General features: G+C 34.8%; 1 protein-coding gene across 1 annotated transcript; it reads left to right on the top strand.

The window, feature by feature from the left end:
- Positions 1–6,640: 6,640 nt before the first annotated feature.
- LOC123308445 lies at positions 6,641–8,468 on the top strand. Its single transcript, XM_044891093.1, has 2 exons — positions 6,641–6,796; positions 6,870–8,468. Exon 2 carries the CDS (start codon positions 6,993–6,995, stop codon positions 8,163–8,165), a length of 1,173 nt encoding a protein of 390 aa, XP_044747028.1. The 5' UTR covers positions 6,641–6,796; positions 6,870–6,992; the 3' UTR covers positions 8,166–8,468.
- Positions 8,469–16,169: the final 7,701 nt, after the last annotated feature.

Raw genomic sequence — 16,169 nt, 5'->3', positions numbered from 1 at the left:
TATCACAGATTACAAACTACAAACTTATTTCTTGTAAGTAAAATCAAGTCTTCTGTTTTTCATTTTTACAAAATATTCTATCACTTTTTCGTTGAAATTGTCGATGCTATGTACAAAATTTTGATTAATTGACATCCTTGCCAATGCATTCAGCCGTTCTTCATTCATCGAGTTTCTTAAGAATGTTTTGATTCTTTTGAGAGCAGAAAAACACCGCTCGGGTTCAGCAGTAGACATCGGAGTAGTTATAATTATTTTCAATAATTTTAATACTTCGCTGTAGGTTTCATCCAAATTGTTATTGAGCATAAATGAAAGTAAATTTAAAGCGCCTACTATGCTCCTAAAGTCCTCTCTGATGTATATTACTTCAAGTTCGGTTCTTACTTTTTCTTTGGACAACATTGTGTAAAAGCCAACAACTGAATTTAACAAGATTTTTGGAAAGTTTTTCCAATACTAATAATAAGGATAAATTCAGATGCATACCACCCGCCGATATGAATATCAACTAGCCAATTTGCCATCGTCATCGTATGCATCTGAATTTATCCTTATTATTGTATTCATTGCCTCCCTGTTTAGGCGTGATAATTCTTTTATTATTGTACCGCTGGCATCATTTCTGCCGTGATCTGAATGTGTTCCAAGATTTCTCAATTCGTCATACGTCTGTTGTTCGCAAATCGAATCGGCGTACTGAATTAGGGAAAATATGGGACATATGCTATTGTCTTCGTCTTGGTTTCTGTCTGCAGGGGATTGAATCGAACACCGTTTCATATTGGGACCCATCCTCTTTGTTTTATATGTTTCTGATTTGCCTCCACTTATTCGGTCCTTCATCTCTACATTTGCTGACGATACTAAACTCTACGGCTTTCCTCTTCTACAGGGTGATCTCCTCCAGAGGGACCTTAATATCCTCATGGAATGATGCCTTGCCTGGATATTGCCACTGAATGTCAACAAGTGTTGTGTACTTCACATAGGCAAAAATAATCCAAAATTGTCCTATTGGATTGACGGTTGTCGACTGGAGTCAGTGACTCGCCATGTTGATCTGGGAGTTGTTGTGGATTCGGATTTGTGCTGGTCATACCATGTGGCAGCAGTTGCGGGGAAAGCGAGGCAGGTCGGGTACTTGTTGGCTAAGACCTTCAGGAACTCCAGTATTCCGACGTGGAAGTTTTTATATAGAATATATTCGCCCCATTATCGAGTATGCTGGACAGGTGCGGTGGCCGTCGACCAAATACGATGAAAATTTACTGGAATCCGTTCAACGTTGGACCACACGCCTGCCATACTCCTATCAGCGACCGTCCTATGAGGATCGCCTCCTTATATTTGGTCGGTCCAGTTTTGCAGAGCGTCGGGCCAGGGGTGATCTCAGTTTCACATTTCGTGCTGTACATGGCCACTTTGGAGAGGAACTCGAAAACATGTATCGCCTTAACACTAATAATTTGAGAGGTCATCGCTTCAAGCTACAGAAGGAACCATTCAAAACATCGATTAGACATAGGATCCTTTTCAACAGAGTGTTCAATCAATGGAATCGTCTGCCGACTACAGTTGTGGAGGCTGCCTCGGTGAACGCCTTCAAAAACAGGTTAGATGAAATGCGCATTTTGCTCTGATTTTGTGTTGTTTTATAAGTTAGAATTCTTCTCTCACGATTGTTTGTTACAGAATTGTAGATTTATATTTTTTGGATTTCTAGGTTTTACCTCAATCCTAGTTATAATTTTAATGAATAAATAAATAAATATTGGGTGACGCTCTGGGTAAATGTATAGTGCCAATATTGAATAAAGTTCCATCAATTCCAAACGTTCTCCATCGTAAAAAATGTTATGTTGCTCTGATGAGGTCAAATGAGACCGCAACCATGGTCAGCATCTGCTTTTCTTCGATGGAGCGTACTCCATTTGGGGCCTTCATGATGGCAAATTATCTAGTTCAATTCAGATCGTAGCACTTGTTGATATTCATATCGGCGGGTGGTATGCATCTGAATTTATCCTTATTATCGTATTCATTGCCTCCCTGTTTAGGCGTGATCATTCTTCTATTTTATTATTTTTCGAATACGTTGAAAAGTATCCAGACTTCAATAGAGATGCAGCTTCTAAGTGACCTCTTATAAGATAATCGTTCTTTCGATTGGAAAATTAGTGTCACAAACTTCTTTTGCAATAACAGCATTACTTTACTCCGGATTAATCTTCCTTCGTTTTTTATTGTCACCATGCTCATCTTCAACATTTTTTTTTGTATTTCATCTGTAGTCTCCCTAATTAATAAAATTGATTTTTCAAAAACTTCCATAGGTATCTTTCAGAAGTTGCACACTATCCTTGTTTCTGTTCTGGAACTGATTAAACAGAGTATCTACATGCGGAAGAACTTTGTGAAATAATGTTAACCAAAACACAAAGTTGGGATCTTCGTGGGCTGTTTTAATACCGCTTGCCTCTTTGCAAGTAATAGTTTTGTCACATTTATCTTTTAATTCGCCAAAACACTCTATCAATTTTTCACGATTTTCAAAAATCGTATTCACAGTTCGTATATTATAGTTCCAACGTGTTAGTGCTTCCCTTGGCATTTTTATTTTCACAATTTTTTCTAAAATATCGCATATGTGAGTTGAACTAGAAAAGAAACTAGGAATCCTAGTGAGCGTTGCAAAAAAAATTTTTACTTTTGTATTTTGGCTCGTTACTTTCTGCATAATTAAATTTAATTGGTGGGCGTAGCAGTGCACAAAATGAGTTTTTTGATAGGTTTCTTTGATTTTGATTGAACCCCTCCAGTTTTGCCACTAATCACATTTGCACCATCATAGGTCTGTGCAATTAACTTTTCCAGTTCGTTATTCAATAATAAATCTAATTCGGTTTTTATACAGTTTGTTAAACCTGTAGGAGTCTTATCTAAAACTCTTAAAAAGCACCAAAATCGTTCAACCACACTGCCTTTATGTAAATATCTGAACACCACTACCATTTGGCAATGATTTGAAATGTCACTGGTTTCGTCACACTGTACAGGGTATCCCAAATTGCTTGATATTGGCTGTTTCTGGTACTTTTAGACTAGATAGGCAAAAACGTTGAGAGGAGTCCTGGGCTCGATTTTCGAGAAAAGTCCATTAGTGAAATCCGTTTCACGATATCTTCATTTGTTTAGAAGATATAACTAAATTTTAATATTTCATCGATTTCGAAAATGTGCCATAACTTTTTCATTTTCGAAAATATCTGAAAACGAATTAATCTTTCTACAGGCACTTTTTCACAAAGAATCAGACACTGTATTCAATTTATTTTTATCTTTTGTACTAAGGGTGGAAAAAAAACAACTTCGTTATTTCAAATACGAATGCATTATTTTTTTGATTTTATAGTATTCGAAAAAAAATTATCTTTTCAAAAACATATATGTTAGAATTAATAAAACACGTGGTTGATACTTTTTATTCACAAAGTAAGATGGCGGTCGGTTATCTAGCACGTGGAGGTGCTCTAACAAAGGGTCAGGTACAAAGCGTATCGCCCGACAAGATAGTTCAAGTAATAGTGTGCTCGGCCTGTGCGAAGAGAGAGCAGGTAACATTGGAGCACAGAGTTCACAGAGCATAGGTTCTATACTCTTATTCTTCCTTCGACATTCGTCGTCGGACATTATCAGTATATTTTAAGGGGGGTCAAATTAACATTTGCTAACACGGCCATACTGACCACTGAAACGTCCTCGTTTCACTTACTAGGCATAAACAATATCTTAATATCAAACAACATTGTTAAAGGGTGCTTGTAAACATAAAACAGTTGAATCTTTGTGTACATGGCTCTGTTTGATGCGCTGGCTCGCGCTGCGGCATTATTATAGGTGGAAAAAAGAGCCAAGCGAGAAAAAAACCACCACCGCTTACTGTTTACAGATCAGGTCAGCAAAACACTTGGAATTTCAAAAGTTGATAAAATTGTCATTTACAACATATAAACTGTTAAATTAGGTTTCTGACATTGCACATAAGTTAGCCTCTACTAGGGACTCCCGTCCGGGCCTTACTTGTCAATTGCACAGAAGTTAGCCTCACTAGCGACCTCCCGTCTAGGCCTTACTTGTCAATATCACAACTGTGAAATTGAACAGAGGTTAGCCTGAACTAGGGACTCCCGTCCGGACCTTACTTGTCAATTGCACAGAGTTAGCCTCACTAGCGACATCCCGTCTGGGCCTTACTTGTCAATATCACTACTGTAAAATTACGCAGATGTTAGCCTCTACTAGGGACTCCCGTCCGGACCTTACTTGTCAATTGCACAGAAGTTAGCCTCACTAGCGACCTCCCGTCTAGGCCTTACTTGTCAATATCACAACTGTGAAATTGCACAGAGGTTAGCCTCAACTAGGGACTCCCGTCCGGACCTTACTTCTCAATTGCACAGAGTTAGCCTCACTAGCGACATCCCGTCTGGGCCTTACTTGTCAATTTTACATCTTCGTATTTAAAGTACCGAAAACTTATCATGGAATTTCAAGTGCTTTGGAAAACATTCAACATAAAATGAACATGAGACAATACAATGGATCATAACATAACAATAAGAATCTCATAAGGAACAGTATAGAACATAAAATCTGATGGACATGAGAATATTTCACTTCATCATGACGCATCATTGAAACTAGCACTCACTCATCACTATTTGCTTTTTTTAGGCCAAGATCTCATTGGTTCTATTCTGCACTCCTACTCTTCTCAAGGCATATAGATCGTTTGGTAGGACTGCTTGCACTTCGAAGGGTCCAATAAATGTTGGCTTCAGTTTTTCTTCATTCGATAGATGTCACCTTCATGGAAATTTTCTGATTAACATCAATCGGTAACCTAACCTGATGTTCGAGACCTGCCAGCGTTATACTATACTCCTGGATTGCTCAACGGGAACATTTTACATTTTTGAGAGCGCTTGTCTTGTGTAAATCTTCATAAGAATTCACGTACAAAACAGATCAAACTTTTGCAATTGGTTTTGATTTTCCTGAAACATAACAAAGCGCCAGTATCTTATTTTCACTAGGTATGTTTCGACTAAGTTAGTCGACATGCTTGATATTTTTGTTATTTGACAACATTCGATTTATTGAATACTTTACTAATCGCTCGTCCAATCCTGACAAGTCTAGATTCTAATCTAATGTGCTAATCGATTGTTACGAACACTGGGTAACTAAAGTTTAACTGAACTTGTTTCTCTCTTTTTCTTAACAAAATAAAAATCTTCAGTATGTCCCTTTCTATCACAGAAATTACATTCAAGACTGGAATTTTCTGGATTAGAATTAAAAGAACGTTTCTTTACAATAATCTAACTTTCTATGCCTAAATTTTCCACAGTTCCTACAATTCCCATGAAAGGTTTTGTCTGATTCTGTTTTCAGTAGCTGTTTCATTTTTCTAGTTTTCTACTATTATCTGAGACTAATATGGAGCGTCGGAATCCTATGAAGAAGGCAATTTCAGCTGCTGCATTTCATTCTTAGATTCTTGCACTAATAATCTATTCTTAACTTCTACATTAGTGATATCATGTGCTATCAAGCTCAACACAATTTCCCACGGAAACTTTTCACAAACTTTCCTGATCGAATTCAACTTGGCATGAGCATACTCTACTAACGAACTAAAATTTGCACTACTTATCAACATGCTAGCTTTAAGCCTCGTGGCCGGAGTTCCTTTTTCAGGGAACGCTATCTCTAAATTCCTAGAAAATGTTGACCAATTTCTAACAATGGGTTTCCAATTTTGATAGATTTTGGCTGCACGGCCGTTCAGGTCTTGCCCAGCTTTTAATACTACAACAGTATCAGACGTACCTGTTTCGAATTTAATTTGATCAACTTCCTCAATCCACTCCTTGGTTGAAAAGGATGTATCGTCGGGGTCAAACTGGGCTAACGATAATTATGCGGTCACCACGTGGTCGGTGTCGTTCCTTAAACTAAACATGTTGGATAGCAACTCCATCATCTTCATTTGAAGTTGGGCCTGGTTCTCCATTATCCGCATTACCGAAATGGCTTCACTTTCTTCGGGAGCTTTGTTGAGATTTTGCTGGTCCAGTTTTTCTTATTCTTGTAGATTCTCACAAAACACAAACGATTTTCACTCACAAAATAGGATCCTCAATTTCTTTTCTCGAAAGAAGAAATTTAATCGCACTTCTGATGTTAGAATTAATAAAACACGTGGTTGATACTTTTTATTCACAAAGTAAGATGGCGGCCGGTTATCTAGCACGTGGAGGTGCTCTAACAAAGGGTCAGGTACAAAGCGTATCGCCCGACAAGATAGTTCAAGTAATAGTGTGCTCGGCCTGTGCGAAGAGAGAGCAGGTAACATTGGAGCACAGAGTTCACAGAGCATAGGTTCTATACTCTTATTCTTCCTTCGACATTCGTCGTCGGACATTATCAGTATATTTTAAGCAAATTAACATTTGCTAACATATATATATATATATATATATATATATATATATATATATATATATATTAGTGATTATTTCACTTTTTATATATATATATATATATATGTAAAAATGAAAAGTGTCATTTTCTTTAAAAGACAACTTTCTATTTTCCTTTCTATGTTTTATTTAATTTCAACTTAGAGAATGCCTTGATTTGTCAATTATTAATTCATGTCAATTCATATTTCAAATATTGTTCATTGAAAACCTAAAGGAATAGCATTGTTTTTGATTTCTTTCAGGTTAGTAAGTTATTCTTAAGAGTTATCAGAGCTTATTTGTTATATTTCCAACTAAAGATAATAAATCTTTCAGATTGAAGACATCAAATCGTCTATTTCTTGAAGTGAGAAATTGAATTGATTTCCATTCTTATAAATCAAAAACTTAAGCTATCTGGTTGATATTCGAAGGACTGCACTGGGATTTCGAGCTATAATGACCACATCCATGAAAATTTGCATAGCTTTTGAAACATCAAATACTAAAGCGAAGAAAAATATATTCAAGTTCAAATGGATTCAGACTACAGGAACGGAAACATATTATGAGATTCCAGAAGACAAACAGAATCCACATGACCATCATGAACTTTTTGCTCTACCGAAGGTGAAAAATATCTTGAAATCAATGAAAACAAGAGGTTCATTTCGTACGTGTGTTATTTCATTGACTCCGGAATTGAAAGGAATATATTTTGATGCCGAAGAAGATGTGATGTTTAGGGATGAGTATTTACAAATGACTTATTCACCTGCATACGTGAAAACAGAATTTGGAGGAGAACTAGCAGAATCACGAAATACAACAGAACTGTCCTCAGGCAAGACCAAGGAGAATAAAAAGGATTTCAAGAAGATAAAGGACAATTTTGTGCTGAATAATTTTGATGGGAAGAATGTTTCCGTGACTTTATGGTTGAAGAAATTTGAGTCGGAATGCATGCGTTGTGGAGTGGAAGAAGATATGGACAAAATTTTGATTTTACGTTTGTTTCTGGATGGGATAGCGAAAGAATGGTTTGATTCTAAATTAATTATATTAGGTTTGGAAACTGATTTTCAAATATGGAAAAATAACTGCTTAGATAGTTTTTGTGAAACAAGTTGGCATAAGCATAGAGAGGCATATTCATTTAGGTACATAGGAGGAAGTTTAGTTGACTACGCTTTCAGGAAAGAAAATTTGTTGTTGAATCTCCGAAATAATTTTCCAACTGACATATTAATTGACTTAATTGTGACAAGTTTGCCAAATTTTTTACAAGATAGAATTGATCGATCAAATGTAACAACTTTTGAGAAATTATTAGGTGAGTTACGAAAGTTAGAAGGTTCAACAAAATATGAAAATGCTCGAAATACCAAAAATGGCAAAATGAACAAATCGGCCGAACAACTTCCTTCACTAACAAAAGCAGATAAGAAGGAACCATGTTCAATTTGTGATAAAAATGGTTTCCCAGGGAGATTCCATCCAGAAGCTCTATGTCGGCTAAAGAATAGGAGATTTAATTTTAAACAAGAGAACGTATCCGGTAGCATAAGAACGGTGAACAATGTTGGGGTACAGGATGAATTAAATGAGGCCATTTCCGATCAAAAAAACTAGTTTTGTTGCCATTGATCAAATTGAAAGTGTTCGTAAATGAAAATGAATTATGTGGAATTTATGATTCAGGCTCAAATGTCACTCTTCTGAATTCGAAAGTGGCAGATGAGTTATGTCTACACATTCGAGAGGATAGGAACACATTCAAAACAGTCAATGGCAGGGCAAATTTTTCAGGAAAAATAACTACAAAAATGAGAATCAATGATATTGAAAAAGAAGTTGAGTTTTTTGTAATTAATGATAAAAATTTCGAGTATGATATTCTACTCGGATTAGATTCTATTTTCAATTTTCAATTGAAACAAGATTTTGATTTAAAAATTTATCAAAGATTAGAGATGAATGAAGAGAGAAAGATCGATTCTTTCTATAATAATAATGATAATAACAATTATTACAATATCAACTTCAATGAAGGTATACCTACAGAACTTTTCGAAGCGAAATTAGAACATTTGACAACAAATCAGAGGAATAAAATTGAAATGTTAATAAATAAATATGATAATATTTTTGCAAAACACAAATTTGATATTGGTTTGGTGCAGAATAATGAAGCACATATAAAACTTTTAGAACACAAATTTGTAGCTAAAAAGCCATACAGATGTTCAATGGAGGATCAAAAAGAGATAGAATTTCAAATAGGAAAATTGTTGAAGGCGAATCTGATTGAAGAATCTTCCTCACCTTTTGCAGCACCAGTCACGTTGGCATATAAAAGAGATGAGGGATCTAAGACAAGATTGTGTGTCGATTTCCGTGAACTCAATAAATTGATTGTTCCCGAACCACAGCCTTTCCCATTGATCGATGAAATTTTAGCGAAAACCCGTAATGCAAAGTTTTTTACTACATTAGATGTAAATTCTGCCTTTTGGTCGATTCCTGTTCGTATCAAAGATAGATATAAGACTGCTTTTGTGACGCAAAATGGTCACTGGCAATGGAAATGTTTACCTTTTGGACTTAAAACATCCCCAGCGATATTTCAACGTATTTTGAATAATATTATCAGGAAATATAACTTGAATTCATTCTGCCAAAATTATATAGATGATATTCTGATATTTTCTTCAACATTTGAACAACATATAGAACATTTGGAGGAACTCTTGAAAGCAATATGTGAAGAAGGATTCAGACTTAAATTTATCAAATGCAATTTTGCTAAAGAAGAAGTCAAATATTTAGGACATATTGTTGGAAATAACACAGTACGACCCATAAATGACAATTTGATTTCCATAAGAAATTTTTCTCCACCAGATAATCGGAAGAAGATAAGGCAATTCTTGGGCAAAGTTAATTTTTATCACAAATATATAAAAGATTCCGCTAGATTATTAGAACCGTTGCATAATTTACTGAGGAAAGATGTAAAATTCAATTGGTCATTGGATTGTCAGAAAGCTTTCATTAAGGTTAAGGACATCCTTTGTTCTGAACCAGTTCTTGCAATTTTCGACCCAAATGCCTATACGACTATATATACTGATGCCAGTATTCAAGGAGTAGGAGCTGTTCTTAAACAAAAACAGATTAATGGTGAAATGAAACCCGTAGCCTATTTTTCCAAAAAATTGAATAAATATCAGAAGAATAAAAAAGCAATATTTCTAGAATGTCTGGCAATTAAGGAGGCAATAAAATTTTGGAAATATTGGCTAATGGAAAAAAAATTCGTTGTTATTACTGATCATAAGCCATTAGAAGGAAAAGAATTTCGCACAAGACCAGATGAAGAGTTGGGTGACATGATGAATTATTTATCACAATTTGATTTTGAAATTAGATATGAACCAGGAAAACAAAATGTAGAAGCAGATTGTCTTTCTAGAAACCCAGTTCTGGAGGAAACGGAGAATATGGACGAATGTTTAATAACAGTTAATTTGGTGGCATTAAATGAAATCAAAAACGATCAACAGAATAATCTCTCAATGATAAATAATATGAAAAGAACTAATGTACAGAAAGAAATATTTTACAAATTGCAGAAAAATAGCAAAAAAATAATTTTATCGAATGATTTTGGAAAAGATTTAATCAGAAAATTGCACAATCATTATGGCCACATTTGTGCTAGTAAGATAAATACAAAAATTAGAAAGTTTTATTACATTCAAAATATGGATTCGCTGGCGAGAGAAATTTGTGGATCATGTGACATCTGTTGTAAAAATAAAACGAGAGTAGGTCAAAAGTATGGACTTCTTTCACAGCTGGGCCCAGCAAAAGAACCCTTTGAGATAATGTCACTGGACACAATTGGAGGCTTTGCTGGAAATCGCTCTTCAAAAAGATACCTTCATCTCCTAGTTGACCATTTTACTCGATATGCATTTGCGAGTACTTCCAAACACCAAACAACCGAAGACTTCATCACATTAATTAATAAAATTCAAGATAAACGACCAATCAAAACATTATTAACAGATCAATACCCAGGAATAAATTCGGAAAAATTCAGACAGCACATGAAAAATTTGAATATACAGTTGATTTTTACAGCAGTAGATTGTCCTTTTTCAAATGGTTTGAATGAACGGCTAAATCAGACATTAGTGAACAGAATAAGATGCAAACAAAATGAGAAGAAAACTAGAGCTTGGACGAAAATAGCAGATGAATGTATTGAAGAATACAATAGGACGGACCATTCTGTAACTGGATATAGCCCAGAATATTTACTTTATGGAAAAACTGATCCCATTGCTCCTGAAGAACTTATAGAAAAGAGTAATTTACCAAAAGATAAGGAAATAGCATTTAAAAATTCTTTACGTTATCATGAATACAATAAAAAACTTGTCGACAAGAACAGGAAAGATTATGATTTTAAAATTGGAGATTATGTTTATGTTGAAAATAAATCTAAATTGAATAGAAAAAAACTTGAGGAAATAAGAATAGGACCTTTTCCAATAGTGAAGAAAATTTCCGGCACTATCTACGAGATAGACATTGGAAATAGAAAAAAGGACAATAATTATTTTCATGTAACAAAGTTGCTCCCATATGACAACGCCAACATATAGTGGTTGTTGCATACTTTGTGTGGGGGGATGTAAAAATGAACAGTGTCATTTTCTTTAAAAGACAACTTTCTATTTTCCTTTCTATGTTTTATTTAATTTCAACTTAGAGAATGCCTTGATTTGTCAATTATTAATTCATGTCAATTCATATTTCAAATATTGTTCATTGAAAACCTAAAGGAATAGCATTGTTTTTGATTTCTTTCAGGTTAGTAAGTTATTCTTAAGAGTTATCAGAGCTTATTTGTTATATTTCCAACTAAAGATAATAAATCTTTCAGATTGAAGACATCAAATCGTCTATTTCTTGAAGTGAGAAATTGAATTGATTTCCATTCTTATATATATATATATATATATATATATATATTAGTGATTATTTCACTTTTTATATATATATATATATATATATATATATATATATATTAGTGATTATTTCACTTTTTATATATATATATATATATATAAAAAGTGAAATAATCACTAACTGTTGAGTATCTCATACATTTTTTTATGATCAGACATCGAACGAATACTTCAATACATTAGTCGATAGAATTCTATGAAATCATAAACCACAAAATAAACATGTTACAGTCATCTTTTTCTAACAGAATTCACCGTATTGAACTGAACCAGGCGGAATATGTCTCCAATGGAGTTCCTGACTCTATGCTCTAAATCAGTCCTATTTACGACTGGAGCCTCGAAAATTTTATTATTAATATATCCCCATTCAAAAAAAATCCAAAGGATTGAGATCTGGTGATCTTGCCGGCCAGGCAATGGGACTATGCGTTCCCATCCACTGATTCCCGAATAAAGTATTCAATTTTATTTTACTTCGTTGCAAATTATGAGCAGGTGTGCCATCCTGCTGAAAAAAAAGCAACCTCGATTTACTCAGAGGAATATTGTCAATATACTCCTCAACAAAATTCTCTATGATATTCAAATAAGCCTGCATATCCAAATTTTCTTCATATATTTTTGGTCCCAGAAATCTTCCGTCCACAATTGCAAGCCAAACATCGAACCCAAATTGTCCTTGCCTGTTTATTTGTCTAGAAATATTTTCATTTTGGTCTGACCAAGTGTTCATTATATCTATTGAATATACCCATCACTATTAATCCTCGCCTGTCCAAATAAATTTTCGAGGAAACGTCAGTCTAATCACATTTTTCAGAAAACCATTCGCAAAACTGCTTACTCCGCTGTTAATCATCAGGATATAAGCGATGTACCATCCGTATTTTTTAGGGCCTGAATTTAATGTTTTTAAAATTCTTTGAATTCTACTTCGGGATATGTTAGTGTTTTCTGAAATTTGGTTTATGGATACGGAAGGATTTTGCACAACCTCCCCTAACACGTTCACCTCTGATTCTTCTCGATTCTCTTTGACATATTTCTTAGGTCGAGGTTCCATAGTTTTTTAAGTTTTCTATTATTCTTCGGAAAATCTGCGGATTCGGTTGTCTTCTTTCAGGGTAACGATTGAAATAGAGTTCTAATGCAGAATCTGCATTTTGGCCACACTCAATGAAGCAAACTAACATATCATATTTTTCAAAATGTTCATACATTCTTGAAAATCAATTTAATTATTTCCACGTACCTATTCAGCAAACATCAAAATATTGATAAATGATTCATTTCGCGACTTTATATCGTTTTGCTATGAAAGATTGGCTATATATTCTATATCTATATATCTCCTTTTCGCAAATAATCTAGAGCAAAACTTCCTGAAAATTGCTTCATTCACAGAGTAATGTTACTTACCCTTGAGGAATTCATCTTCAAGTATTGCGTGGTTCAGAATCTCCACCAACTATTGTGATATATTTATTGCCGTATCATAGACATAGAGATATGGACTGAGCAATGTCAGCATGAAATTGGTTTTTTTATAGAAAGAGAGAAATGATGGTCGGGAATTTACCTGTCTCTTTTTTGTTCACATAAAGGTGAGTGTAGACCAATCAAAATTCTAGAAAGAGACAACTGCATTCCCGACGTGCGTTTCTCTCTGTCACTTTTTTTGACCGTATTTCATGCATAGATAGAAAGGGAACGCACAGTCCATGTTAAGATGTCTAAAAACATGGTGTATGCACTGATTAGATTTTGTTTTTCCCGCTTCGAAAATAAGAGATAAGTTTCGTTTTTCCCACTGTTGGTAGCGCCGTTTAGGAATTGACAGTTGTCAAATGATATTTGAAAATAATTTGAATGCATTCCTACGACTTGCGAATGTGCTGTATTTATAAGCGATTATAGGTGTGTGGAAATGTATCACTTTCGAGAAAGGTCGTACAATATTCATTCATTGAACATGTCGTTCAGTTTTCTGTATGGACAATCGAGAACTACAACTAAGAATTCGGTGTTGTTGGACTATCACCCTTTGTTGTTGGAAATTGAGGCAGAGCCAAATCAGATGAACATTCGGCACGGATAGAGCTAAGAGTTTTATGGCAACTTTAGCAATATTTAAGCAATAAAGGAACTGTATTGAAAATACGTAATGTGAATTGTGAGCATGTATTAAGAGACAGAAATATGTTAATCTGTTCGAGTCTGTTCTTCAAATATTCTTCACAAGTATAGTGAAAATTGCGTTTCAGTCAACTGAATATATTGAATATTTCGCCAATCAACTGTGTTTTATTGAAATCATATTGAATTGCCTTCCTCACGAATACAATTTGTCAAACAAAAATTATCTTGAAGAAAAATAGAAGTACTCCTTCGAATCCTTCTATAGTGTTGAAATATCTGCAGATTCGTTTTTACAACGAAAATACAAGTGTAAATCACAAATATTCGTTAACAGCTGATTCTTTGATGGATCAGGAACACAGAGATGACTGTAATCTATGATCGATATAAACGCAGAACAAAATAAAGCAAGAGAGTATCATTAGATTTTCTTTCATAGAACAAGGATAGAACATGGTGGCGCCGCCACGAAACGAATCTCTTATTTTCGATTTAGTCTAATGTCATTCCATTCAAAAATTGACGAGTGCATACACCATATTTTTAGACATCTTAGTCCATGTCTATATGTCTATGTGCCGTATGCACCTTTCATTGAACGACGTTTAAGCATAGAATCTCTATGGGAAAAAAGACATTAAGGAATTAAGCCCGTTTGATGAAACGGTGCATACGGGTATGTAGTCATACACACACGATTAAACTTTCATCAAATATTTAGACTTTCTAGTTTCCAACACACTCCAATATCTCAAACGCTAGAAATGAATTAATGATGTGAGGTCTTATATGAGTGTTCTGTGGTCTGAGCTGAATGGTTTCCTATCTATCCTTGCCTTGAGATAGATAACGTCAAACCATAATTGTGTAATGCAAACCATAGATAGATTACTACAAGGACAGATAGGCAGACAAACTGGAGATAGCGATCTATCCCTTATCTTGGATAAATTATTGAAAACGGCCGTAACTGTATGTAGGAACTTTTCCAAAAACAACTATAAAAAGTGGATTAATGCGGAGATTATTTCAGCCAAGCAAGAGCTCGAGAACCTATATTGGTTACTTAAAAATTTGTCATGCCAATCAACCTTCAATTTATATAAGCAAGCGAAAAAAATCTTACAGCACACTGATTAGGAATACTAAAATAAGATATAATAACCAACTCATATAAAATTCCGATAACAAAAACAAAACTATTTGGAGTTTGGTAAATGCTATGACTGGAAGAGCTAACAGAGTAATTCGATCTATTGAGCTTCTGGTTGATAATGTTTTGTACACTGAGGCTGAAGATGTTGCGACGTTCTTCGTTGATTATTTTTCTACCATAACTGAGAGAAAACTCAACTCCTATTACAATAATTTATCTTCTATCTCTGGTACCCAATCCAGAATACTCAATTCAAATTTTTTTCCCATCCTCTTCTAGAGTGTGAAGTATTGGACACTATAAATTCACTTGAGAGCAAAATGAGTAGTGGAGTTGATTCTATTTCTTCTCGTACTTGAAGCTGATGAGTGTGGATATTGCTCCACATTTGGCCCACCTGATCAATCTTTCTATAAGCTGTGGCGTTTTTCCTCACCTCCTCAAAAGGGCTGTAGTTATTCTCATTTACAAAAATAAATCTGCATATACATATATGATATAGCAAACTACAGACCAATTTCTATCCTTACTGTTTTTTCTAAAGTTTTTGATCGAATTGTGTTCAATAGAATGATGAACTACTTGGAGAGAAAGAGAGAAAGAACATTTGGAAAAAATTATTGAACATATTAGACCTCCCTTCATATTGTTGGGTGATTTTAATGCCCAAAATCCCATGTGGGGGTCAGGCACCCTCAATACAAAAGGCAAGCTAATAGAAGACCTAATAGAATCAAAAGACCTAATTTTGTTGAATGATGGATCCAGAACACGACACACCCCTCCTGGTCAGAACAAAAGCGCTCCAGATTTGACATTGGTGTCACATGAGGTTGCCAGGAGTGCAACATGGTCTGTTATTTACGACGGTAATTATTTGGATCATTTTCCAATATATTTAACCATTGAAGTGGATCCCAGGAACAGTAGGAGGCCTCGTCGTAGTACATTCCCATTCCCTAGATTTAATTGTGCACGAGCTGACTGGCTTGCATACAACACCTCATTTGACCTAAATGAAACTAGAGAAATTAGATCTCTGGAGGAGGTGGTTACCTCCATTCAGAGAGTTGCTTCAATTACTATCCCCAGAAGATGCCAATCTAGAACAGGAGTCCCGAAAGCACCATGGTGGAACGATACAATTTCACAGGCCATTGAGGAGAGACGCAGGGCATTTAAAGATTTCTATCATCAGCCAACTAAGGAGAATTATATACTAACAAAAAAACTAGGGGCCAAAACTAGATACTTAATTCGCCAGGCAGAAAAGGAAAGTTTCAGGAATTTCTGCGA

This window comes from Coccinella septempunctata, chromosome 2 (genome assembly GCF_907165205.1).
Source record: "Coccinella septempunctata chromosome 2, icCocSept1.1, whole genome shotgun sequence".
NCBI lineage: Eukaryota > Metazoa > Arthropoda > Insecta > Coleoptera > Coccinellidae > Coccinella > Coccinella septempunctata.
This window is presented reverse-complemented; position numbering and strand designations above follow the sequence as displayed.